The sequence below is a fragment of the Cervus elaphus genome, chromosome 26 (genome assembly GCF_910594005.1).
Source record: "Cervus elaphus chromosome 26, mCerEla1.1, whole genome shotgun sequence".
Lineage (NCBI taxonomy): Eukaryota > Metazoa > Chordata > Mammalia > Artiodactyla > Cervidae > Cervus > Cervus elaphus.
In genome coordinates, this window is record NC_057840.1 from 35,702,024 (window position 1) to 35,727,692 (window position 25,669).

General features: G+C 42.0%; 1 protein-coding gene across 4 annotated transcripts in view; it reads left to right on the forward strand.

Moving 5' to 3' along the window:
* Positions 1 to 25,669, forward strand: part of ESR1 (estrogen receptor 1) — a 272,512-nt gene that overhangs the window by 234,727 nt on the left and 12,116 nt on the right. For all 4 annotated transcript variants that reach the window (XM_043888321.1, XM_043888323.1, XM_043888322.1 and 1 more), the window contains one exon: positions 2,117 to 2,250. In XM_043888321.1, coding sequence (XP_043744256.1) covers positions 2,117 to 2,250 — 134 coding nt within the window. The remainder of the gene's footprint in view (positions 1 to 2,116; positions 2,251 to 25,669) is intronic.

Sequence of the window (25,669 nt, forward strand, 5' to 3'; positions counted from 1 at the left end):
TCTTGATTCCAGCTTGTGCTTCTTCCAGCCCAGTGTTTCTTATGATGTACTCTGCATATAAGACATATACTATGTCTGTAGCTAAGACTTAAATATGGCCCCTACATGCCATTTAAGGACTTTACATAAAAACTCATTTACCCTTAACTGAGAACTTTATGACAATTGCTTCAATATTGATGTGGGTTAAATATGGAGAGACTGTTATTCAATGTAACACACCTCTTCTGGGGAATATGCCTTGTTGTGTTGCCCTCATCTTTTTCCTTGTCTGTCTTGACTCTGTTTTGAATCTCTTTAAAGTTTATATTGAAGTAAAGTTGATATACAATATTGCATTAGTTTCTGGTGTACAGCAAGTGATTCAGTTATATATATGCACATATATATTCATTTTCAGATTCTTTTCCATTATAGTTAATTGCAGGATATTGAATGTAGTTATACTATACTGTGCTATACAGTAGTGTCTCGTTGTTTATTGTATACATAGTAGTATGTATTTGCTAATCCCAAACTTCTAATTTATCTCATCCCCACCTCAATCTCTATATTAACAAGGTTCATGGTTTTCTTCTCTGTACCCTAATGTTAACACAAAGCCTCGTATATAATGGGCCCTCAATAAGTCATTTTGAATGTGCCTAGCCATAAACATAAGTATAGTCATTGCATGAAATGTTTGTGACAGCACAGTACTTGAAATGAAACTAAATGTCAAACAACAAAAAACTGATTAAAGAAATAAAATCATTTTGTTTGGTGAAAAACTGTGCTGCTGTTAAAAACAGTTGATGAAGAACTCTAAAGTATATCAATTAAAAACAAAATAAGGTGCTGGACAATGTGTTTATTGTTCATGTTTTAAATTTTTATATATGTCACAAACATATGTTTGCATATGCATAAAATATCTTAGCTTCTTCCTATGCCCCAAGCTCATCATGCCCCAAATTCAGTTAATAAATAGCAGGATGAATGCATTCCTTTCACATGTATCATCTCTGCATTTAGTTTTTGTACCAATCCTATTGAAAAATATACTAATATTTTCTTTTGAAGATATTGTATGTTTTGAACTTTTGAAAGTGAAAACTGAAAGTGAATTCACTCAGTCGTGTCTGACTCTTTGCGACCCCAAGGATCGTAGCTCACCAGTCTCCTCCGTCCATGGGATTTTCCAGGCAAGAATACTGGAGTGGGTTGCCATTTCCTTCTCCAGTGGATCTTCCTGATCCAGAGATCGAATCCAGGTCTCCCACATTGTAGGCAGACGCTTTACTGTCTGAGCTACCAGGGAACTTCCCTTTAGGTTTGCTTATTTAATAGTTACAACTACTAATGTTAAATCCTTGACACCAAAGCTGTGTTGTACAGGGAAAATGCTTAAACTTCTTATAATAATGTAAGCCCTCTTTCATCTTCTTTCCCAGACTACTGCCCTATCTTCTTCTCCCTCCAGATTTTTTCACATTGTTCCTCCGTTCCATGTTTAGGATCTCTTCCAATGATGCTTTCATACCTCAACTCAATGAAATCCTACATTTTCTTAAAGTGTCCACTCAATGCCACCTACTCAGCATCTTTACCTGTCATCCTAGGCAACATTAATGGTTTCCACACAACTACAGCTCATAGTTTTCATAGTTGGTCCTGTATCTCCAAGTCATTTTATATAAGTTTACTAATACAAATTGTATTATCTCAAGGTCATGAGCATATTGATGTTAGAGCCCTATTTTTATTCTTATTATTATCACAACAACTAGAATATAGTAGGTGATTGATAAATATTTATTAGAAAAATGTATTTACCTGAATTAAAATCATGTTTAATTATCCATAGGTTGAAGAACTTCATATTTAACATAACAGATTTGGGAACTGAACAAGACATCTTTTCTAAGAATTTGAAATGGGAGTCTTTTTATTGATGGAAAATCTTTTTTCATCTTGCCTTATAGAATTCAAGTGAATGTTCATGCTCCATGAAGAGAATGGGCTGTGGTTTTTTGTTACAGATTTGGAACCAGTAGATTCTTATGCATGTGAACCTTATCATGTCTTCTGGAATTTTTTTGTCCTTTAATATTTTTGTCTGTGTGTATTTTCATAGGAACCAGGGAAAATGTGTGGAAGGCATGGTAGAGATCTTTGACATGTTGCTGGCTACATCTTCTCGGTTCCGTATGATGAATCTCCAGGGAGAGGAGTTTGTGTGCCTCAAATCCATCATCTTGCTTAATTCTGGTGAGTGAATCACATGAGAAAATTTAATGCCAAGTTACTGGAGAAACATTTATTTGTATTTTTCAACCAGATACAAGCTACCTATTACAAAGGCATAATCACACATTGAAAACAGCAACTAATGTACATTTAAATTAGTTATCTTTTTGGTGCTAGGGATAAAGAATCTGCCATTTTGATTCCTCTGTCAGGAAAATCCCCTGGAGGGGGAAATGGCAATCCACTCCAGTATTGCCTGGAAAACCCCAAGGACAGAGTCTAGTGGGCTAGAGTCCATGGGGTCTCAGAGTGTCTGGCACAGGTGAGCACAGACACATCTTCTTTGTAGATGACTTATGGAGGCAAAACCATGCTGATCAAATAAGACGAATGAAAGCAACATTGAATCAGGTGGCCTTGTTGAAATATTAGCATCCTTCCACAGATATGGGTTTATTTATTTATTTTTATTAAAGTGACACATGTATATGGACATAAGTCTATTGTTAGTTGTATGTGTCAGAAAGTAAGTAGAGTGGTTGACCCTGTTAGGATATTGTGACTAGTTCCAAGCTTCAGATCATAAGGAAAGAGGCTTATTTGAGACAGACTATGTTTCTGGTCAAAACTGATTAGCTGAAAAATACCATTGACTCAGAGATAGAAAAACCTAATTCTAAAACCAAGGAACATGGAATTTGGTATGTTGGTCCAGCTAAAAGAGTGGTTTTCATTTGATCCATGGTATCCAATTCAACTGTCCCTTCCTATTTATTCATTTGAGAAATCTTAGCTGAGAGTGGCATCTTTTTATTTTTTTTGCTAGTGAGGTTGGCTGTTGCATTATGAGTCACTCCAGGTCATCCAGATGGAAACTATGGCTCAGCCTGAATTAGCACCCTGACTCGTCCCAGCCTCTTCAGCAGTCAAATCTAAGCACTTGATCTCCAGCCTATAACACCTGATGCTTGACAATGGGGTGTCAGCTGCACAGTTTAGATGCCCTTAACCTTGACCTTAGCCCCCCAGCCCCAGGCCACCCTCCTGCTGGAGACCTCATTCTTACACAGAAATCACAGCTGCCTTGAAGCCCTGGACCTGATTTTAGATTTAGCTTCTTACACCCTTCGATACGGTCTCAAATTTCCCAGTAGCTGAACTAGAGTCTGTGTTGATCCCCATTTTGGGAGAATCGGCACTTGCTTGTCTTTTGAGGTGTTTTGCTGATGAATGTCAATCCCTTCCCACCTCCCCTGACAATTTTCCACTTCTCCCCACCAGTGCTTGTAACCTGTATTGCTTAATGGGTCTGAGAGTAATCATTCTCCTTTATCAACTGATAAATGGAAATCTGTACCATTACACTAGGCAAGGACTGAATTGCAGAATGAAGTTGCGTGAAAAATAATGGTGTCTTTGCTAAGGAAGTGATTACCGCGCCATTCAAGTTTCAGGTTCCACTCACGTGCATTGTGCTTTTCATTTGAGTCGTTTGTCCTGTTGGTTGAAGGGTCCAGAGCCCACAATGGCTCTTTATTGGAGGACAGTTCTGGGAGCAGTGCCACTCGGCTGCACCGTGCCAGGTCCCGAACCTGCTCCTTTGCTGGAGGGCTGGCACACGCCGACGGCTCTTGTGTGGACAATCTGTTAATTTCAGGGAAGGCAGGCCTATAAAGTGCTGGGACTTTTTCCCCTACTTTTACCAGGAAATAATACCCTGGACAGGAAGTGAAATTAACCAGAGTCATATAATCAATGAAAGTAGAAGCTCTGACCTTGGTCATCAAAAATATTTCCTTCGGATACATATCGTATTTTCCTGCATTACTGGTCTGTGCCTGTGAGAGGGTGTATTTTATTTTTTCATATTATATAATAGAAAAGGGGGAACTTTTGCCATCAAAATATTGGATTTATAGGCCTGAGTCTTTTAAATCCCAGAGGGAAAAACTTTCAGCCCTCACAAGAAAGTCTTTTATTAAAAGACTGGCACTGGCATCTCAAAAACAGTACTTCTTGCCACAGAATTTGGACCTTCACCTGCTGCCTCCTGACACCAGTTAAACTTGCCGGCTCCATCCCTGTTCCTTCACCTCTTTCTCAGGATGTTCTGTGAGCTGCCTTGCACCGGGAGGGCTGGAATGCTATTTTGGAGAAACAAGGCACCATCTCAGTGACAGTTTGTAGCTGTCTTTTTTGTGAGATGCCAGTAGCTCATCTTTTCTCTCAAGAGCAGTACTGCTGGCTCAAGGGCTGTAGCAAAACAGAAGCTGTCTCTCAACCTGGGAAAAGTGAAATCACTCTTTCCACCCCCAAAGTGATTTCTGTTTTGGAAAAGTGGATCTGCCTGCACAGCTCCCGACGTCTCATATTGTTCCTGAAAAAAACAGAATCAAAAAGGACTTGACTCCAAAATACAGTGGTGTGGCGCTCTGGGCCTTTTTCAGAGCAGTGATCAGTGATATGAGGGTCACCATGATCAATACCTTTTTCCAGCCACTGGAGGTGTGGACTTTTCTTAAAACCCAACCAAGCCATAGCTCTGATCAGGGGCCATTCTTCACCTGTCATGAGACAAATTACAAAGTGACACTAATTCCTGGAATCTCTGACAGAAGGCAAGCTAGAAATGATTCAGGAAAACTGTGCTAGAAGATGCTTTCCTGATACCTGGGAAACAAAACCTCAGTGTGTAGAGAAACCTGGGGTTTTTTGTTGAGCCCCTGTCACTAAAGTCTGAGAAGGGTGTGTTTACATTGGCCTTGACTTTGGCACAGAGGCACAGGGGGAGTTGAATGGTTGTTATGAGGACCTGGTAGGAATGTGTTTCTGGAAGCCTTGAGAAGGTCTCCCAGGTGCCAGCGTTTCCATGGGAAGGCCTCTTCACAGCTATTTGGGAGTGGGAGATTTTCATCATTTCTGCGATGGAAGAATTTATTCCTTTGCTTGCAAAAGTCTCCAATCATCCACAGGACAAGCACTGTTTTTCCACTCCCCACCAAAGGACAGAGGCATCCCTGGTTAATCCAAAGATGTCTTTGCCCAAATCATTACTAGCATCAAGGGATTCTGAGAGCTAGCTGGACAGGGTTCAAGGTAGGACAAATGCAAACAGGGCAGATGAACTCAGGGCAAAAGGCTATTGAGGGAGCAGCAGTGGAAGAAGAGGATGGAGCTTGAGCTATAGAGGGGAGGAGGTTCTGTGCCCATTTACAGTATTCCTGCTATCCAGTGGGACTCTAGTTCTCGTTTGTAATTCCAGTATTTCAAATTCTTCAAGCCCAGTTCAGATCTCACCTCATTCAGGAAATCTTGCTGTGACCCAAGTCCATAATGAGTTTTTCTTCTCTAGACTGTTTTAGTTCTTAGAGCTAATATCTCACACTCTAGCATTTAGTCAGTTGGTTGGCTGATTTCATTCACTGATTCAATCATTTCATGCATTTATTCAAGAACTCATCAGTGATGGAATTCCCACTGTAGGAACTTTATGCCAAGTATACGAAGATGTATAGGGCTTCCCTCGTAGCTCAGTTGGTAAAGAATTTGCCTGCAATGCAGGAGATGGGGTTTGATTCACTGGGTTGGGAAGATTCCCCTAGAGGAGGGAATGGCAGCCCACTCCAATGTTCTTGCCTGGAGAATCCCATGGACAGAGGAACCTAGCGGGCCACAGTCCATGGGGTCACAAGAGTTGGATGGGACTTAGCAACTACACCACCACCAAATAAAAATGAATGACGTGGTTTTTTGGTTTTGGTTTTCCAGTTTTGTTTTGTTTTTTAACCCAGGTGGAGTCTTTACGCATGTGTCTTAACTTCTTTATAAATCATTAATGCTTTCTTTGTATTCCTCAGAGCCTGTGAACTGCCAACAAGTATTACACCATCCAGTCACTTAATAGATGCTTATTTGCTGAGTGTGACCAGAGGCACCTAGAAAGTTCCCATTTTTCCTGTACTGTGCCCACCATGATGAAACATGTCATTCTTTTCAGTTTATTAAAGATCTAGATAATGGGAAAAAAATAATGTCTGTCTCCTCAGGTTATTGTGAGATCTAGGGGAAACTGTGTATAAAGTGTGTAATGCAGGGACTTCCCTGGTGGTCTGGTAGCTGAGAGTCCACCTTCCAATGCAGGGGACGCAGGTTTGATCCCTGGCAGGGGAACTAGGATTCCACATGCTGCAGAGCAGCAAAGTCCATGCCACAAGTAGAGAAGTCCATTTGCAGCAACAAAGAGCCAGCACAGCCTAAATAAATAAAAAGTGTGTAATGCACTTCCTGGAACATAGTAGGTCCTCAGTCAGTGACAATTATTATCACTTAAGAGAATCTCTGACTTAACCGGAGTCAGCTCATACCTCTTTTCAACATAATTAAGTACTTTTGGGCTTCCCAGGTGGCACCAGTGGTAAAGAACCCACCTGCCAATAGGAGACAAAAGAGACAAGAATTCAGTCCCTGGATTGGGAAGATCCCCTGGAGGAGGACTCGGCCAACCACTCCAGTATCGTTGCCTAGAGAATCCCATGGACAGAGGCGCCTGGCGGACTATAGTCCATAGCGTTGCAAAGAGTCTGACAGGCTAAAGTGACTTATCATGTACAAGTGCTTTTAGTTTAAAAGCTTCCCTCTCACTAGGCTTGAAAAAATATGCAAGGACAGGAGGGTAATAACAATAGAGTTTGCAGCTGTTCTCCTGAGGCTTTGTTAATTGTGCTATTTAATTTTATTTAGAGAAATTTTAGAGCAACATTTATCTGATAGATAATAATGAACTGTTATTTAATTTTGGCTAACCTTAATGAAAACTGGTGGTGGCCGTATTCCCTCTCGGTTGACTCTGCTTTCACTTCCTCTCTCCCCACATATGTGATCCTCATAAAGCTTTCAGGACCCATGCCCATTCAGAACAGCACCCTTTTAGGGAGTTTTTCAAGACCTGGGAAAATTCAAGAGTCAAAGCTCAATATGTATAAACGTACAGTCCCTGATAAATGTTGGATTTGGCTTTCAAATTCAATTTAATAATTATTTCTATCCATTTTCTTAACTTTCTTCTGAAAGTTTGTATGTCTCAATAATTCTGAAGCACCTCACCTACTTTGCTCCCTGGTAACTTTATCCAACTGGCTCCCTGGAGAGCCTGTCAGACCCCTGACTCCAGCTCATCGGCCTTTTCTGTGTTACAGTGGATCTCTTTTCTTCTCCTGATGCACAAACTAACTGGTTACTCCAATTCTATGTCTGCTGGATCCCCATGGTATCTTTGGCAGGCCTGTTGGTTACTCTTGGACAATCTCCTGCTGTAGAAACGCACCCTTGATTATCTCTTCATCCAAAATTGATCTTCAGACATTTCTCTTTCAATTGATGGAATATTAGAGAGCAGAAGAGAGCCAAAACCATAGGGACTTAAAACCCAAAGCGGAAAATTAAAGGGAAGTGAAAAGTCAAAAAGGAAGAATTATGAACACATCTCTAAAGTGTGTATCTTGGTGTTCATCTAAAGAAAAAAGTATGTGGAATATCACACAAGTGCATATATAGTAAACATAAACATAAAAATGGTGCCAGCTCTTATGTATCACTCGGTTCTTTGTTAATATGGCACATCTTGTCATCTTGATGACTTGATGAAACAGATCTGGTGCTGAAGGTGATGACATTTGCTTTGTGCATGTTCACCAGAGGTTGCACTCTGCTCAAAGAAGCATTTATAATCATGATTAATTACAACAGGCTCCCATCATAAAGAATATTTCCTCTCTCCAGACCCGAATTCTTTGCACTTTCTGTTAATTATTAGACGTTAGGACACTTAAGAAACATACTGACTGTAAACACGAAGGATCATTATTTCTTAACTGTTAAAGTTCTCCGATAGGAAGAAGCCTTGGAATCTCATATAGACGCATTGTCAGGTATGCCCATTGCTGTCACAGTGGAGAAGATTTGATTGTATTGTCTCTTGAGTTCTTTGTAATGCCAGACTTCCTCTCCGGGGAGCCTGCCTATTGTCTTGTCATAATTTTGAGATAAATGGCTGTTTATAGTTATTAAGTTGTTCACCGTCTTCTTGCTGGCTGATGGATTCTGTTGGCAGTAGATTCAATTCTTGAGCTTTTCCTTGCTCCCACCTTCTGGTGTGGCCTTAAGCCTCATGGTCTCTGTTAATTTCTTTTTTTTTTTTTACAGTTTATTTTTATTTATTTATTTGGTTGTACAGGGCCTTAGTTGCAGCATGAAAGATCTTCAGCATGTGAATGCTTAGTTGTGACATGTAGGATCTAGTTCCCTGATCAGGGATGGAACCTGGGTCCCCTACGTTGGGAGCATGAGTCTTACCCACTGGACCACCAGGGAAGTCCCTGCCTTCATTAATTTCTTGAACACTTGGGGTGCCATGGACTTTGTCTTAGAAAGGTCAGTCATTCAGGAGAAGTAACGCTGCCACTTAGCAGATAATGGATGCCCTTTTATAAGCCACTTCCCTGAGACATATTTGTACAATGGAGATAATGATACCTAACAGACAAGAGTGCTGTGACTATTGAAACTATGCCTGCCTGGCACATCATAGGTCAGTTTGTAGACTCTCCAAATACAAAAAAACCTAACCATGTTGTTCTTTAGTTCAGTCATTCAGTCGTGTCTGACTCTTTGCAACCCCATGCACTGCAGCACAGCAAGCTTCTCTGTCCATCACCAACTCCCAGAGCTTACTCAAACTCATGTCCATTGAGTTGGTGATGCCATCCAACCATCTCATCCTCTCTTGTCCCCTTCTCCTCCTGCATTCAATCTTTCCCAGCATCAGGGTCTTTTCCAATGAGTCCGTTCTTCACATCTCGTGGCCAAAGTGTTGGAGCTTCAGCTTCAGCATCAGTCCTTCCAATGAATATTCAGGACTGATTTTCTTCAGAATTGACTGGTTTGTTCTCCTTGCAGTCCAAGGGACTCTCAAGAATCTTCTCCAACACCACAGTTCAAAAGCATCAATTCTTCAGTGCTCAGGTTTCTTTATGGTCCAACTTTCATGTCATGTCCATACATGACTACTGGAAAAACCTTAGCCTTGACTAGATGGACATTTATTGGCAAAGTAATGTCTCTGCTTTTTAATGTGCTGTCTAGGTTGGTCATAGCTTTTCTTCCAAAGAGCAAGTGTCTTTTAATTTCATGACTCAGTCACCATCTGCAGTGATTTTGGAGCCCAAGAAAATAGTCTGTTGTTGTTTCCATTTTTTTTCTGTCTATTTGCCATGAAGTGATGGGACCGGATGCCATGATCTCAGTTTTTTTAAATGTTGAGTTTTAAGCCAGCTTTTTCACTCTCCTCTTTCACTTTCATCAGGAGACTCTTCACTTCCTCTTCACTTTCTGCCATAAGGGTGGTGTCATCTGCATATCTGAGGTTATTGATATTTCTCCCCACAATCTCAATTCCAGCTTGTGCTTCATCCAGCCCGGCATTTCACATGATGTATTCTGCATATAAGTTAAAGAAGCAGGGTGACAATATACATCTTGACATACTCCTTTCCTGATTTGGAACCAGTCTGTTATTCCATGTCCAGTTCTAACTGTTGCTTCTTGACCAGCATACAGATTTCTCAGGAGATACCTAAGGTGGTCTGGTATTCCCATCTCTTGAAGAATTTTTCACAGTTTGTTGTGATCTACACAGTCAAAGGCTTTGGCATAGTCAATGAAGTAGAAACAGATGTTTTTCTGGAATTCTTTTGCTTTTTCTATGATCCAACAGAAGTTGACAATTTGGTCTCTGGTTCCTCTGCCTTTTCTAAATCCAGCTTGAACATCTGGAAGTTCCCGGTTCACTTACTTGTTGAAGCCTGGGTTGGGGAATTTTGAGCATTACTTTGCTACCGTGTGAGATGAGTGCAATTGTGCAGTAGTTTGAACATTCTTTGGGATTGTCTTTCTTAGGGATTGGAATGAAAACTGACCTTTTTAAGTCCTGTGGCCACTGCTGAGTTTTCCAAATTTTCTGGCATATTGAGTGCAGCACTTTCACAGCATCATCTTTTAGGAGATAGCTCAACTGGAATTCCATCACCTTCACTAGCTTTGTTTGTAGTGATGCTTCCCAAGGCCCACTTGACTTTACATTCCAGGATTTCTGGCTCTCGGTGAGTGATCACACCATCGTGCTTATCTATTTTAGGTCATTAAGATCTTTTTTGTATATTTTTTTCTGTGTTTTCCTGTCACCTCTTCTTAATATCTTCTGCTTCTGTTAGAATCATACCATTTCTGTCCTTTATTGTGCCCATCTTTGTTTGAAATATTCCCTTGGTATCTCTAATTGCACAAAATTTTAAAGGGCTAAGAGGCAGTTTAGTACCTTTGAGAATCCACCTTTAATTCTCAGAGGTGTGTGGAAATTAGTTTGAAAACTACTGCTATAGGTGAAAAATGTTACCTAATTAAACTGGTTCTCTAATTTTAAAAAGAGCCATTTCGCAAACCATGAGGGAAAACTGCTCCAAAGCGTGCTCAGCACTGGGGACAGGAATTGTGGGCCTGTCTTTCACACACTGGCTTGGGCAGGTGACACAGGCAGTTAACAGATCATTTCCACGTCAGGAGATAAGGGGATGTCATGATGAAAGGAAGCAGAGTGATACAGAGACAGACAGCCAGGTCCTTACCTGAGAAGGAGGCTTCAGCTTTAGCTTGAGTTGGCCTTGGCTAGAGGCAGAAGAAAGGCATGGAGGGTGGGGGTAGTTTTGGCTGCATCATTAAACTCACATGAAGCCACTGGACTGCTCTTCCCTGGTTGCCTCAACTATAAAATAAGTATAATAATTCTAGGAGCTTCCCTGGTGGTCCAGTGGCTAAGACCCTGCACTCCCAATGCAGAGGGCCCAGGTTCGACCCCTGGTCAGAGACCTAGATCCTACATGCTGCAACTGATAGTTAGTATGCTGCAACTAAGACCCAGTGCGGCCAAATAAATAAATATTTTTAAAAAGGCATAATAATTCTAAACAGTCCTATTAACCCTATAGGTTTGTTATGATATAACAAGATAGCTTTAAAACATGAGCTAATATCATCATTACTAATATAGTCTGTTACTTTTAATAGGGAAAATATTATGTAACCTAATACTGTACAGGGATTATGGTGTTCAGGATCTCCCTCTTCTAATCATAGGATGAGAATTACACTCAGGCCCTATATTTGGAAGGGCCTTAAGTGTCCTCTGTCTGCCCTCATGCCTGGAACACTGAACTGTAAATCTAAAAGTGTGTCAACCCTTGAACTGAGGGAAACCATGAGAAAACAGCAACAAACCCCCACTAATTTATTGAGCTCAGAAGTAAAATGCAATATTGTTTTTTTTTTACAATATTGTTTTTTAATGGAGTTTTCTTTCCCTACATGTTACTCACTGAACAAGTAAAAGCCAAAATGGAATATATATGTTTCCTTAAATCTTTCCATGGAAATTCAGACTGTAAAGTTTTCAGTCTAAACGAGACATCCCTACACTTAGTTGGAAGACCTACCTCTGGACCTTGACTTTCATGCATGGGCCCACGGTTACATCTGCCTGCTTCACTTGGGTTGAAAGAAAGATGGAAAAACAAACTCTCTGCCTCTTGTTTGGAGTCCTGGTCCTTGAACACTGCATCAGCCTCAGCTTTCTTCGGTGCTTTCCTGCAGGGAGTGGATGGCTATGTTTTCCTGCAGGGAGTGGATTCCTACATTTTCCTGCAGGGATTGGATGGCTATCCTTTCCTGAAGGGAGTGGATGGCTACTTTTGTATGTTGGGGTAGCTTGAGGGTTGCCTTGGTTCTAATTTCTCTGAGTTTTTAACTTTATATCTACTTTTCTTTCCATTTTTCTTCTAATGAAAGAAAGACAGAGATCTCCTGAAGATGGAAATGGCAACCAACTCCAGTATTCTTGCCTAGGGAATTCCCATGGACAGAGGAGCATGGCAGGCTACAGTCCATAGGGCCCCAAAGAGTCAGACATGGCTGAGCGACTAACACATTCACTTTCATTGATTTATAAGCTACTGTATATTAGGGTCTGCCCAGGTAGCACTAGTGGTAAAGAATCTGCCTGCCAATGCAGGAGAAGTAAGAGATGTGGTTTTGATTCCTGGGTTGGGAAGATCCCTTGGAGGAGGGCGTGGCAACTCATTCCAGTAATTTTGCATGGAGAATCTCATGGACAGAGGAGCCTGGCAGACTGTAGTCCTTACGGTCGCACAGAGGCACAGAGTCAGACACAACTGAAGTGACTTAGCACCACACATACACTAGCTTGTGTTTCTCTGGTAGATCAGTGGTAAAGAAACTTCCTGCCAATGCAGGAAATGAGGGTTTGATCCGTGGGTGAAGAAGATCCCATCAGTTCAGTTCAGTCGCTGAGGCATGTCCGACTCTTTGCAAGCCCATGGACCGTAGCACACCAGGCTTCCCTGTCCATCACCAACTCCCAGAGCTTGCTCAAACTCGTGTCCATCGAGTCAGTGATGCCATCCAACCATCTCATCCTCTGTTGTCCCCTTCTCCTTCTGCCTTCAATCTTTCCCAGCATCAGGGTATTTTCCAGTGAGTCAGTTCTTCACAGCCTGTGGCCAAAGTGTAGGAACTTCAGCTTCAGCATCAGTCCTTCCAATGAATATTCAGGACTGATTTCCTTCAGGATTGACTGGTTTGATCTCCTTGCAGTCCAAGGAACTTTCAAGACTCTTCTCGAACACCACAGTTCAAAGGCATCAATTCTTCGGTGCTCAGCTTTCTTTATGGTCCAACTTTCACAGCCATACATGACTACTGGAAAAACCCTAGTTTTGACTAGATGGACCTTTGTTGGCAAAGTAATGTCTCTGCTTTTTAATATGCTGCCTAGGTTGGTCATAGCTTTTCTTCTAAGGATCAAGCTTCTTTTAGTTTCATGGCTGCAGTCACCATCTGCAGTGATTTTGGAGCCCAAGAAAATAAAGTCTGTCACTGTTTTCACTGTTTCCTCATATATTTGCCACTAAGTGATGGGACTGGATGCCATGATCTTAGTTTTTTGAATGTTAAGTTTAAGCGAGCTTTTTCACTGTCATCAAGAGGCTCTTTAGTTCTTCTTTGCTTTCTGCCATAAGGGTGGTGTCATCTGCATATCTGAGGTTACTGATATTTCTCCCGGCAATCTTGATTCCAGCTTGTGCTTCTTCCAGCCCAGCGTTTCTCATGATGTTCTCTGCATATAAGTTAAATAAGCAGAGTGAGAATATACAGCCTCGACGTACTCCTTTCCCTATTTGGAACTAGTCTGCTGTTTTGTTTCCGGTTCTAACAGCTGCTTCTTGACCTGCATACAGGTTTCTCAAGAGGCAGGTAAGGTGGTCTGATATTCCCATCTCTTGAAGAATTTTCCACAGTTTGTTTTGATCCACACAGTCAAAGGCTTTGGCATAGTCAATAAATCAGAAGTAGATGTTTTTCTAGAGCTTTCTTGCTTTTTCTGTGATCCAACAGATGTTGACCATTTGATCTCTGGCCTCTGCCTTTTATAAATCCAGCTGGAACATCTGAAGTTCACGGTTCACGTACTTGTTGAAGCCTGGGTTGGATAATTTTGAGCATTACTTTGCTACCGTGTGAGATGAGCTACCTCCGTCCATAGTTCTTCAGGCACTCTGTCTATCAGATCTAATCCCTTGAATCTATTTGTCACTTCCACTGTATAATTGGAAGGGGTTTTATTTAGGTCATACCTGAATGGTCTTGTGCTTTTCCCTACTTTCTTCAATTTAAGTCTGAATTTGACCATAAGGAGATCATGATCTGAGCCACAGTCAGCTCTCAGTCTTGTTTTTGCTGACTGTATAGAGCTTCTCCATCTTTGGCTGCAAAGAATATAATCAATCTGATTTTGGTATTGACCATCTGGTGATGTCCATGTGTAGAGTCTTCTGTTGTGTTGTTAGAAGAGGGTGTTTGCTATGACCAGTGTGTTCTCTTGGCAAAACTCTGTTAGCCTTCCCTGCTTCATTTTGTACTCCAAGGCCAAACTTGCCTGTTATTCCAGGTACCTCTTGACTTCCTACTTTTGAATTCCAGTCCTCTATGATGAAAAGGACATCTTTTTTGGTGTTAGTTCTAGAAGGTCTTGTAGATCTTCATAGAACCATTCAGTTTCTTTGGCATTAGTAAAAGAGTATAAGGTTCATTAAATCTTTTCATACATATTGCCTACGGCCCCGAAAGCTGTGAAGACCCCCAGGCAGGAGTTTCTACACAGAGCATATTATAAACATCATATTGCAAAAATCTCAAGCTCACTCCTTTTGAAGCAATTTATTGTTTCAGAGAATGTTACCACATTTTATGATCTATTATGTGTGTAGTTGTTTTTTGCATCATTTTTCAGTTTTATGACTTGCACAGACACAGTGCTGGTGAACTCTTGCTCCAGGCAGTCAAGATGCACAGAGGGCTGGCGTTTAGTTTCTTCCCTTCTGCCTTTGATCCCTTTGCCACTGTTTTTATTGAGGGGTATTTACAAACAGAAAGCCAAGAGGCTGAATGGCTGTAAGTTTAACCTCCCTTCAAAATCTCACCTCTGGAAGGAGAACCTGGCTCTCCCAAGGCTTTCATGTGCTCTGGGCTCTGGGTTTGTGTGATTGACATGGCCCTTCCTTGTCAATAACCAGCTCGGACGAACAGCTTACCACGTGACCTCACGGCTGCTCTATGCTTAGTTGCTCAGTCATGTCTGGCTACAGTCCAACTCCATGGACTGTAGCCTGCCAGGCTCCTCTGTCCATGGAGATTCTCCAGGTAAGCATACAGAGTGGGTTGCCATGCCCTCCTCCAGGGGATCTTCCCAACCCAGGGATCAAACCCAGGTCTCCTGCACTGCAGGCAGTTTCTTTACCATCTGAGCCACCAGGAAAGCCCCTCTAGCTGTGCCCTGCTCTAGTGATCAAGAAAACTGCTGGTTCCAAGAATGCCTTGTCTGATCTCACAGATCCCAAGGACTAAGTGTAATCTAGTCTCCACTTCTTACAACTGGAAGCGGTCAGACAACGGGCTGTTGGACCAAGGAGCTGAGCATGATTGCCAGGAGGGGGCACTGGCAGCAACAGTCGTTTAGTTTTTAAAATTGGCAGCAACAATACTGATCAATTCAGTCCAGAATGCAAAATTCATCTTCATCTAGACGGTGAAGCATCTGCTCTTACTTACTCTTGGTAGAGCAGATGTTACTCTTTGAGTGAGAGAATATAACCTTCATATTCAGTGAAAGCCAGGCACTCAGCTCCTTCTAGTAAGACCTTAATGTTCTGCTTCCTTTGCAATTCAACTTGCAAGTCCTGGAGAAAGATGGGGTTACCAGTCTTTTGAAGCTGATCTTTTTTTGTACTTAGACAAGTAACTCAGGTTATGGATGGCATGTCGGAGGTATTTCCAACTAAGAAAATTTTTCTCAGAAGCTTTTGTAACAAATTTGTTAGTTCCATTTTCTGCCAAAATGGCAAACTTAGAAGTTTCTGAAATGTGAACAGCCTTACAGACGATAGAAATATTATGAAAATAGTAACAAGGAATATCTCTACAGCAAGCTCCTTAGTCCTTGGGATATCCATTCATCAGCTTGGATTTCCCTCTCATCAGTCCAGGCGTTGACAAGGCTTGTGAAATAATGGAAGTGAAAGACACTTTGATTTTATATTCGCAATAGCATTTTGTTTCACCAGATTATGAAAGGCATGCATGCCCAAGGCAGGGAACTTGGAAAATACAGAAAAGCCACCCAGAAAAATAAACTCCCAAGTAATCAGTTTCACCACACAAAGGTAACCATTGTTAACATCTTGAAAAACATTCTTAATTAAAGAGGCAGAGGAGTCCTCAGTCCATCAGCACCTCTGCTCCATGCCATCTTGCACCTAATATTTGGAAATTCTGAAGTGCTCCTAAATCATCCCAGGGAGATTGTTAGTTTTCTCAAATATCTCTGGAGGTGAGACTCTTGTTGGCAGTCATTTCCAGTTTCTCACAAACTGAAAGTTAGGAAATTCTTTGTGTAGCCTTTGACCACTGGCTGGGAATGAGGGGAATTGGAGTGTTAGTTCCAACTTTGCCATTTATGCCCACAGGGTGACCTCTGGCAAGTCCAGCCTTATGTTCTCTCTGAAAACCCTCCCAGCAACAGCATCCACTAGCCCCAGCTCCTTAATCTCTCTGAGCCTCTGTTTCCCAGCAAGTAAAATAATGAGTGGATCGTAGGGGGCCTTTTTACATTAAAAATAATTTTTTTTTGGTGGTCCAGTGGTTAAGACTTCCCTCTTCCAATGCAGAGGTCATGGGTTCCATCCCTGATCAGGGAACTAAGATCCCACATGCTGTGCAGTGTGGACCAAGAGAAAAATATAGAAAGAAAAGAAAAGAAATATTTATTTAAAGAATTTCTATATGTGTTTACCTGAGTCGCTTTACTGTGCTGCAGAGATTGGCACAACATTGTAAATCAACTATACTTCAATTTTAAAAATTAATAAAAATATTTCTTTGTAAAATTTATTTTGTAGAGCAGTTTTAGGTTCATAGTAAAGCTGAGGGAAAGGTACAGATATTTCCCATGTAACCCCATCCCCGCCCCACCCCCAGCTGCCTTCACTATCAAAATCCCCTACCAGAGATGTATCAATGATTTGTTCAAATTGATAAGCGTATGTTTACATACATTTATCACCTAAAGCTTGTAGTTTAAGGGTCACTTTCACATGCACGTGCTTGGTGTTCTATATTCTGTGGGTTTTGAAAAATGCAAAATGACATGTATCCTTCAGGACAGTATTGTACAGAGTAGTCTCCACTCTGTATGATGTTTAAGACAGTGAGGACATTCTGGCCTAAAAATCCTCTGTGCTCTATTCATCCCACCCATTTCCCTAACCCCTATAAACCACTGATATTTTTTACTGTCTTCTTAGTTTCGTCTTTTGCAGAATGTCATGTAGTTTGAATCATGCATTATGTAGTCTTTTCAGATTATCTTCTTACACGTAGTAATATGAATTTAAGATTCTTCCATGTCTTTTGATGCCTTGATAGCTCATTTCTTTATAGCCCTGAATAATCTTCCATTGTCTGGATTTACCACAGCTTATCCACTTACCTACTATAGGACATCTTGCCTCCAAGTTTTGGCAATTATGAATAGTGGTGCTATAAATGTCCATGTGCAGATTTTTGTGTAGACATAAATGTTCAACTCATCTTGGTAACTATCAAGGAGCATAATTGCTGGCTTATATGCAAAGAGTATGTTTAGTAAAAATTTGCCAAATTGTCTTCCAAAGTGGCTACACCATTTTTCGTCTCTTCCAGCAATGAGTGAGAGTTTCTGCTACTCTACATCCTTGCCAGCATTTGCTGTTGTCGGCGTCTAGATTTTGGTCCTTCTAATAGGTGTGTAGGTGTATCTCACTGTTAGTTCTCATTTTCAATTCTCTGCCTGATTCAAAGAGCTGACTTATTGGGAAAGACCCTGATGCTGGGAAAGATTGAAGGCAAGAGGAGGAGGGGGGGCAACAGAGGATGAGATGGTTGGATGGCATCACCGACTCAATGGACATGAGTTTGAGCAAGCTCCGGGAGATGGTGAAGGACAGGGAAGCCTGGTGTGCTGCAGTCCATGGGGTCGCAAAGTGTTGGACAGGACTGAGCGACTGAACATTAGCAACAACAATTGACATATGATGTGAAGGATCTTTTTATTGGCTTATTTTCTGTCTCTTCTTTGGTGAGGTCTCTGTTCAGGTCTTTTGCCCATTTTTTAATTGGGTCATTGATTTTCTTTTTGTTGAGTTTCAGGTTCTTGTTTGTTTTGCTAAGCATCCTCTAGCAGATGTGTCTTTTGCAAATATTTTCTCCCGGTCTGTGGCTTGTCTTCTCATGGTCCTGAGATCAGAGGTTTTTAAACCTTCTGCTTGAGCCTTGTGTGTCAGAAGGAGCCTCCTCCGGTCACCGGAGGATGGGGGCATGAATCAGAGAGGGAGAGGCTGAGGGACCAACCTGTAGTCTCCCCTTCCTCATTTCTTCTGCTTTAATCAGAGAGATTTGACTTCATTCAGTTTCTATGTGAGAGTTTCACAGGAAGTTCACTCTTTGAAAAGGATTTTGTTCCTCCAAATGAAAAACCACGAAACTTAAATTAAATCCACAGTTCTAGAATTCTGTGTCTTCTTTTTACAATGTAATACATCCTTTCACAAGGCCCTGTTAAGGAGAAACAAGGCAGACCTGTCAGTCATGTGACACTTTTTCAACACAATTTTCATCTACTGCAGAGCTCTCTGGAAATGATGGAACTGATATATCTGAAGAATAGGTATCATCTACATGTCCACTTATCTTTCTGAAACAGTAATTTTGGACAGTAATTATCTTTTTCAAAATAATCAGTGAGAAGTGTCAGCCATTTCACCATGTTCATTCTCTATCTAGGAAAAGGGGAGAGAATATATCTGAATCTCTGTGGCTCTGAAGATAAACATGCAAACCCAAACCAGAAGGGGTGGCCTTTACAATCACACAAGAAGGTGTCACTTCACAGTGGCCAGCGTGGATCATCACAGGATTTTTAAACAGTTCTGTTCAACTCAGGATGACAATAACTTGTGCATTCAACCAGCTGTATATTCTTAGATCATATATCATTTTTTTTGGCTTTGCGGTTAAGTCAGATGAATGTTTAATGATGTTTTATAAACATTTGTATTGACACTAACCCTGTTTATTGCTTTGACAGAGGAGGGTGGGGTGTTCACTAGTTTGTTTATGTATTGCCTTTGTTCCACAAAGGATTTGAAATGGCCTACTCAATTTCATGTGATATAAAACGAGGAAGGCAGTAATTGACACAATCTGAAAAAAGGGAAAATAATGTGAAGAAAATAATAAATTCAGGAGTCAGATTAGCACACAGAAGTCCACTTATACAGTTCTTAGAGTGGGCCACAAATTTGGCTCTCAACTTCCTTCTCTGGGCCAAAGCAAAGAGAACACACTCCATTATAAGGTCTACCGGCTTATAATAAAAATAAAATAAAATAGACTAGTTGTTCAATGTAAAAACTCTCCTTTAGGCAAATCTCTACAAGGTCTATTTATTACAACCAGCACCTGATAAGGATGCTGCAGCTGAGAATTTGAGTGTCCTCTTCTCTTGCCATGCCCTCCTCCAGAGGATCGTCCCGACCCAGGGATCGAACCCACGTCTCTTATGTCTCCTGCATTGGTAGATGGATTCTTTATCACTAGCATCACCTGGGAAATCCTCTGATAAGAAAGTAGGGTGCCGATATATGAGGTTGCCAGTTAGGGGAAGACCCACTTATTTTGACCATCAACTGGGCAGTTGTTAGGGGTAAATACCTCCTATGAAATTTGTTAACTGTGCATAGAGTCTGATAGGATGAGCTCAAGCCCTGACCATTGTACTAACGAGAGTGGAGATTCAGGGCAGGGCTGAGGCATCAGGAGTCGGGAGGATTCCTCATGTGGAGTAGGAAGTACTCACAAGCTGTCTTATCTCTTGATGCACCAGCTCAGGAGGCTAGTCTCTACTTTGCCTGTCTCATGCAGACACCTAGGTGTGCTCTGCTGACTGTAGCCGTGTAATATGTTACCCCAAAACTGAACGGTTAAAAAAAGAGAAAAAAGGGTTTGGATTCTATTAATCATGGATTTGAATAGAGCACAGAGGGCATGGACTGTTCCTTCTCCATCATGTCTGGGGCCTCAGGTGAGGGTCATCCACTAAGAGTAACTTGATAGTCATTGGCTAGAGACGTCTTAAAGGTCTTTGCTCACATGCTGCCTACTGATGCTGGCTGTCGGCTGGAACGTCAGCCAATAGTCAACTGTGATGCTTATCTGTGGCCTTGGCTTCTTCGTGGCCTGTTGCACGGTACCTCTTACAAGGCCGTGAGGGCTCCAGAAGCAAGTGTCCCAGTTGACAGGCAGAAGCTGTATGCCTTATATGACAAGCATACTGTACCTTGGAAGCCAGGCAGTGTCATCTATCCCATTCTACTGATTGCAAGCAAGTCACGGGTCCACCCAGCCTCTAGGGAGGGGCATAACTCACACATCTCCATGACAGGAGTGCCAAGATCACACTGTGGAAACCCATGTTGGATGGGAGATATCGCTGTGGTCATTTTTGGAAAATAAGTCTGCTCCTGTGTGTGTAAAGAGCTGCTTCCAGCTCTGCGCTATCGCTCCGTTGTCTTTGAAATGGCAAGTGAGAAGAGGTGAGATGCAGCGAAACAAATCCATTCAGACTGCTCTAACCTACGTTTTCTGGGGAAAAAAAGAAACCCTCAAGACCTCTTGAGACCAGGCCAGCTCACCTGGAGTAGGAGTTCCACATGCAACTGGTGAACAAACTCCATTGTGTTAGACAGGCCACCCATTTTCCATCAAGTTATCTCTTCAAACTGTCTTCTTCTTGATCTCAGAAAGGTAGCAATTGACTGAGGAATAGGAAAATCGGAAACCTGGCTGTTTCTTCATATATTACAGACATAACCAACAAAAAGGAGGCCCCTAAGCAATATAGGGCTTCCCTGATGGCTCTGGTGCTAAAGAATCTGCCTGAAATGCAGGAGACGGGGGTTTGATCCTTGGGTCAGCAATATAGATTCGTAATGGCTCCATCCTAAAAGGTATAAGACTAGGGGAATATTTATTACAAAAAGTAAAGACAGTGATTTTATGTATAGGGGTGAGACACACGGATACCACTAAAATTGTTGTTTTTTTTTTTTTTTAGCATTTTATTTACTTTGGCTGTGCTAGATCTTCGTTGCTGGGCAGAGGAGCAGAGGCTCTTGGCGAGGGCTACAGTACTTGTGGCACATTGACTCAGCAGTTGTGACTCATGGGCTCTGGAGCGTAGGCTCAACTATTGTGGAGCACAGGTTTAGCTGCCCTGAGGCATGCAGGATCTTCCCAGACCAGGGATTGAACCTATATCCCCTGCAATGGTGAATTCTTAACCACTGGACCGGCAGGGAATTCCTAAAAAAATTTTTTTGAAGTACACTTCGGAGATTTCTTTTCAGGTCAATTAAATCAAGTCATCAGTTTCACCATCTGAAATCATTTAAAGAGTTGTCCTGTGAGTCAGTGTGAAGGCATGGATATACTAAGTAGAATATCTATTAGATTTCACTAAAAATCATGCTAAGTTGATAAATGTCACTGAATCACTCATGGATGAGTTCATAGTCATCGGTGCCAAGGGAGTACTTGTGGGTATTATAAAGTGATGCCAAAATAAAAGGACTGCTGTGGTCCCTGTTGTGTTATGACAAGAATACTTATCTTCACTGTGATCCCTCTCACTATGAGACCACTTAGAAGATGACTGGAGGAGTGTGTGATCTTACAAAGGCTAGAGTAATAGTAAACATATTTGCTCAAGGACTGGGAGTTATGAAAAGTTCTTCACCTTTTAGTAAATAATCACACACTGGTAGGAGGATGGACGTTTCCTGCCTCTGAACAAATATTGCTCAAGGCGATACTCTTTTTGTTCAATTCATGAAAGGAGAAGTCAGTTCCTGCATGGTACAGTGCAGTCTTTGAAGACTTAATAATGTTGGGGGCTGCATCTTTGAATGATAACTAACTAAACATTCTGACATCCTGGGCTTCCCTCTTGATTCTTTGAACTTACTGGCTGCTATGAATTATGTTAGTATTCAGAATGAATGGTTAGCATGACAGGAGATGATGAGGTGGTTCTAGAATCTAGATCATGCTTTCTATAGCAAAATATGGCAATATTGGCATTTGGGAAGAGAAATGATTTATAAATATGCAACCTGAGTTATAAATCATTTCTCTTCCCAAATGCCAATATTGCCACATTGTGTTATAATTTATAACTATGCAACCTAAGGACTTCCCTAGTGGCTCAGTCAGTAAAGAATCTGCCTGCAATGTAGGAGACCCAGGTTCGATCCCTGGGTCAGGAAGATCCACTGGAGAAGGAAATGGCAACCCACTCCAGGATTCTTGCCTGGAGAATTCCATGGATAAAGGAGTCTGGTGGGCTACAGTCCATGGGATCGCAAAGAGTCGGACCTGACTGAGTGACTAACACTTTCACTTTCATGCAACCTAAGGCCTTAGGAATGCAGAAAATGGCAACAAAAGGTGTACCAAGCATCACTCTGACTTTATCTGATTTATACAATTTATTCATTGATACAGTCAGTAAGTCATAAAATACTTCTCATCTTGCCTTAGAGTAGGACAACTATAACAAATAGGCTCCAAAATGTATAATGGTGCAAACACATGAAGGTTTGTTTCTTGTTTACGTAATATCGCTGGGTGCTTGAATAGGTTGGTGCCAGAGCCTTCTTCCGTGTGGTTGTGCAAGGACTCTGCAGTATTAATTGGGTGACTTCCATGGTCATCCTAAGAGTTATCTCCATTCTAATCAAGCCAGCCAGAAAGGGAAAAGAAGCATAAAGGACCACAACATGATAAGGAAGTTGGAAAGGAAATTCTCAAAGCAGATCAGCATTGGGATAAGACGCTTTTCACTAAAGATATAGTCCATGTTTCTAAGAGCTTACATAGTAGTGGCCATAAAAGAGCAAATCAGGGTAATCGTGTGATTCTTAATCCTAGCTGGGCATCAGACTCATCAGTGGGGAGGTTTTAAGAAGCACAGATATAAGAGCTCCAACCCCAGCTTTCGGTCAGCAGATTTGGCTGGAACTTGAACTAGTTGGAAAACCCCACAGGAGAGACTGAGAGACAGCCAGCCACGCTTGGGAATGACAAACTCGAGGTAAAACTCTTAGAGTTGCCGGGAACTCCAAATGAAAACCTGTCATGCAGCACAGGGGATTCTGCTCACTGCTCTGTGGTGACTGAAACTGGGAAGGAAATCTGAAAAAAGAAGGGATATATGTATACGTGTATGTATATCTGTTTCACTTTGCTGTAAGGCAGAAGCTAACACAACATTGTAAAGCAACTATACTGTAATAAAAATTAATTTAAAAGTAAAACTGTGCTTAAGGAAAAAGCCATTACATATACAATAAAGCTTGAATGCAGGAAAAAAAAAAAAAAAGAATTGCCAGGAACCAACACCAGTTCAATAAAACATGCATATTCCTTTGACTAGCCTAAAACGAAGTAAATAATAGTCTATACATATACATCCTTTTTTTAACGAAAATATAATTTCAGGTAATTTCAAAATGGTCATAAAGGAGGAATAATATTTAACTAATTTAAAATAAAATGCTGTATCTTTCAATGCAGATGCCAAGGCTTGACTACAGTACAAAAACCAATAAAGTAGTAAAATGCTTACATGTATTTATAATGCATGGGCTTCCCAGGTGGCACCAGTGGTAAAGAACCCACCTGCCAATGCTTGAGACATAAGAGACATAGGTTCGATCCCTGAGTCAGGAAGATTGCCTGGAGGAGGGCATGGCAACCCACTCCAGTATTCTTGCCTGGAGAATCCCATGGACAGAGGAGCCTGGTGGGCTATAGTCCATGGGGTCACAAAGAGTGGGACACGACTGAGCGACTAACACTTTCACTTTGATGCATGCGTTCATGTGTGTGCTCAGTTGTGTAAAGTAATTATCCTCAATTAAAAATTTAGAAAAAGGAAAACTCTGCCACAGAACATACACACACACAGAAATTGGAACTCAAAATCTTTGATGGTTAACGCATCTTTAATGATGGATGGTATCCATTTTGGTGAGGTGAATTTCTAACTTTAAATATGAAATCATCTGCCCTTTAAAAAAGAAAAAGAGAAGAAGTCCTTCATTCTTTGGGGCTGTCCCACATATTGTAGGACATCCCGCACAGCCCTTCTCAGTAAGTGGCTTCAGCCACCACGAGCTGAGGTCCAACACCCCACAGGACCCACAGTGCCGGGAGGAGGAGCGGCCAGCAGACTCGATGCCTAAAACGAATGCAGCGCTCGTGAAACTGTCTGCCGTGAAGGCACTTAAGAGCAAACTTTGATTTGTAGAAGCCACGCCCAGCAGCGCACCTAACAGTCTGGTCTGCAGATGAATCCCTGGGTCCTTCCCAGAATTCCTTTTTTATTCCAGCTGAGCGGCAGCTTCCAGGTCGAGACCACGTACAGCTGGGGGTTTAAGGAGTTTTCTTCCCTCTCATCTTTCTTTGAGTCATTGCCTTTGCCTTTCTGGTCAAGCTGCTATGGACACAAGGACTCTCCCAGGACCCACTGTCACATTCGTCTTTCTGGAAAAGAAAGAAAACAAAAACAAAAACAAAAATGGCCTCACTTGAAGACGTTGTCCTGAAGCATCAGCGTCTTCCTTCCTCGCTTCTCCGAGGACAGTTGGATGCGCCCCCCACCCAGTGGAGATCAGTGCCCGGGCGCGTGGCCCCGGGTCCTGCTAGTGTTTCCTGTGGATACAGTCACGTGCAGGTGTGCACTGCCGTCTCCATATCTGCATTCTTCCAGCTTCCTGAGAAGACTGCATCATCTGGAAAAGTGATGAAGGGGTAACAAGGGTGTTCCTGCGGGATGGAGCGGAAAGGAGGAAGGAAAGGAGGAAGGAAGAGCGTGTCCAAGCAGAGCAAGCGGAGGAAGGAGAGTGCAGAAGCCCGAGGCAGTGAGAGGCAGAGACGGAGAAAGGCTGAGCTCTCTTCTCCACCGGGTGTCCATGCACTTCCACTCCCCCTTCCTTTCTACCACCAGATTTTCCTCCGTAGAGTCTTCCCGAGACTCCCAGGGTTGGCTGCAAGATTCAGAATACGTAGAAGCTCGGATTTGCCAACAGCGCTTCAAGCCTGGATAATGACATACAGATTGTTTTTTCCATCTTGGGGATTTGGAGCAGCCTGGGGAGTTGCAAAAGCCTGCCTTGTTGTAAGACCGTTTCTGAAGGCCCACACTGTCTGATCACTGGCTCCCTGCTGCTGGGAACAGTGGCACAGCTGTCCAGGGTGGCAGGGACCACCTGGGGTATGGAAATTACCAGAAGCCCTGTTTGGCTCTTGCCAGAGCACCTGAAGCCCTCTTGGAATTAGAATTTCTGGATTTCTGTTGTTTCTCTCCACCGGCCCCTTAGGAGCAATAGATAACAGACCGGGACCACTTGTTTTGTTTTTTTTTTCTTGCCAGAAAAGCCCCCAAAGAAGATGGCTGCTGTTGTTGATTATTGGCATTTCAGCGGAACCATATATTTATTTCTAAGTATATTCGCACAGCTAGGAAGCATCTGTTGACAAGGATGAGATGATAAGCTGCGTTGGTGCCAAAACAGGTCTAGAAAAACCAGCTTGCTCTGAGAATGGCAGGTATCCGGAAAGTCAGTAAAGAAAATCAACCCTCCACAGGCAGCCGCTGCTA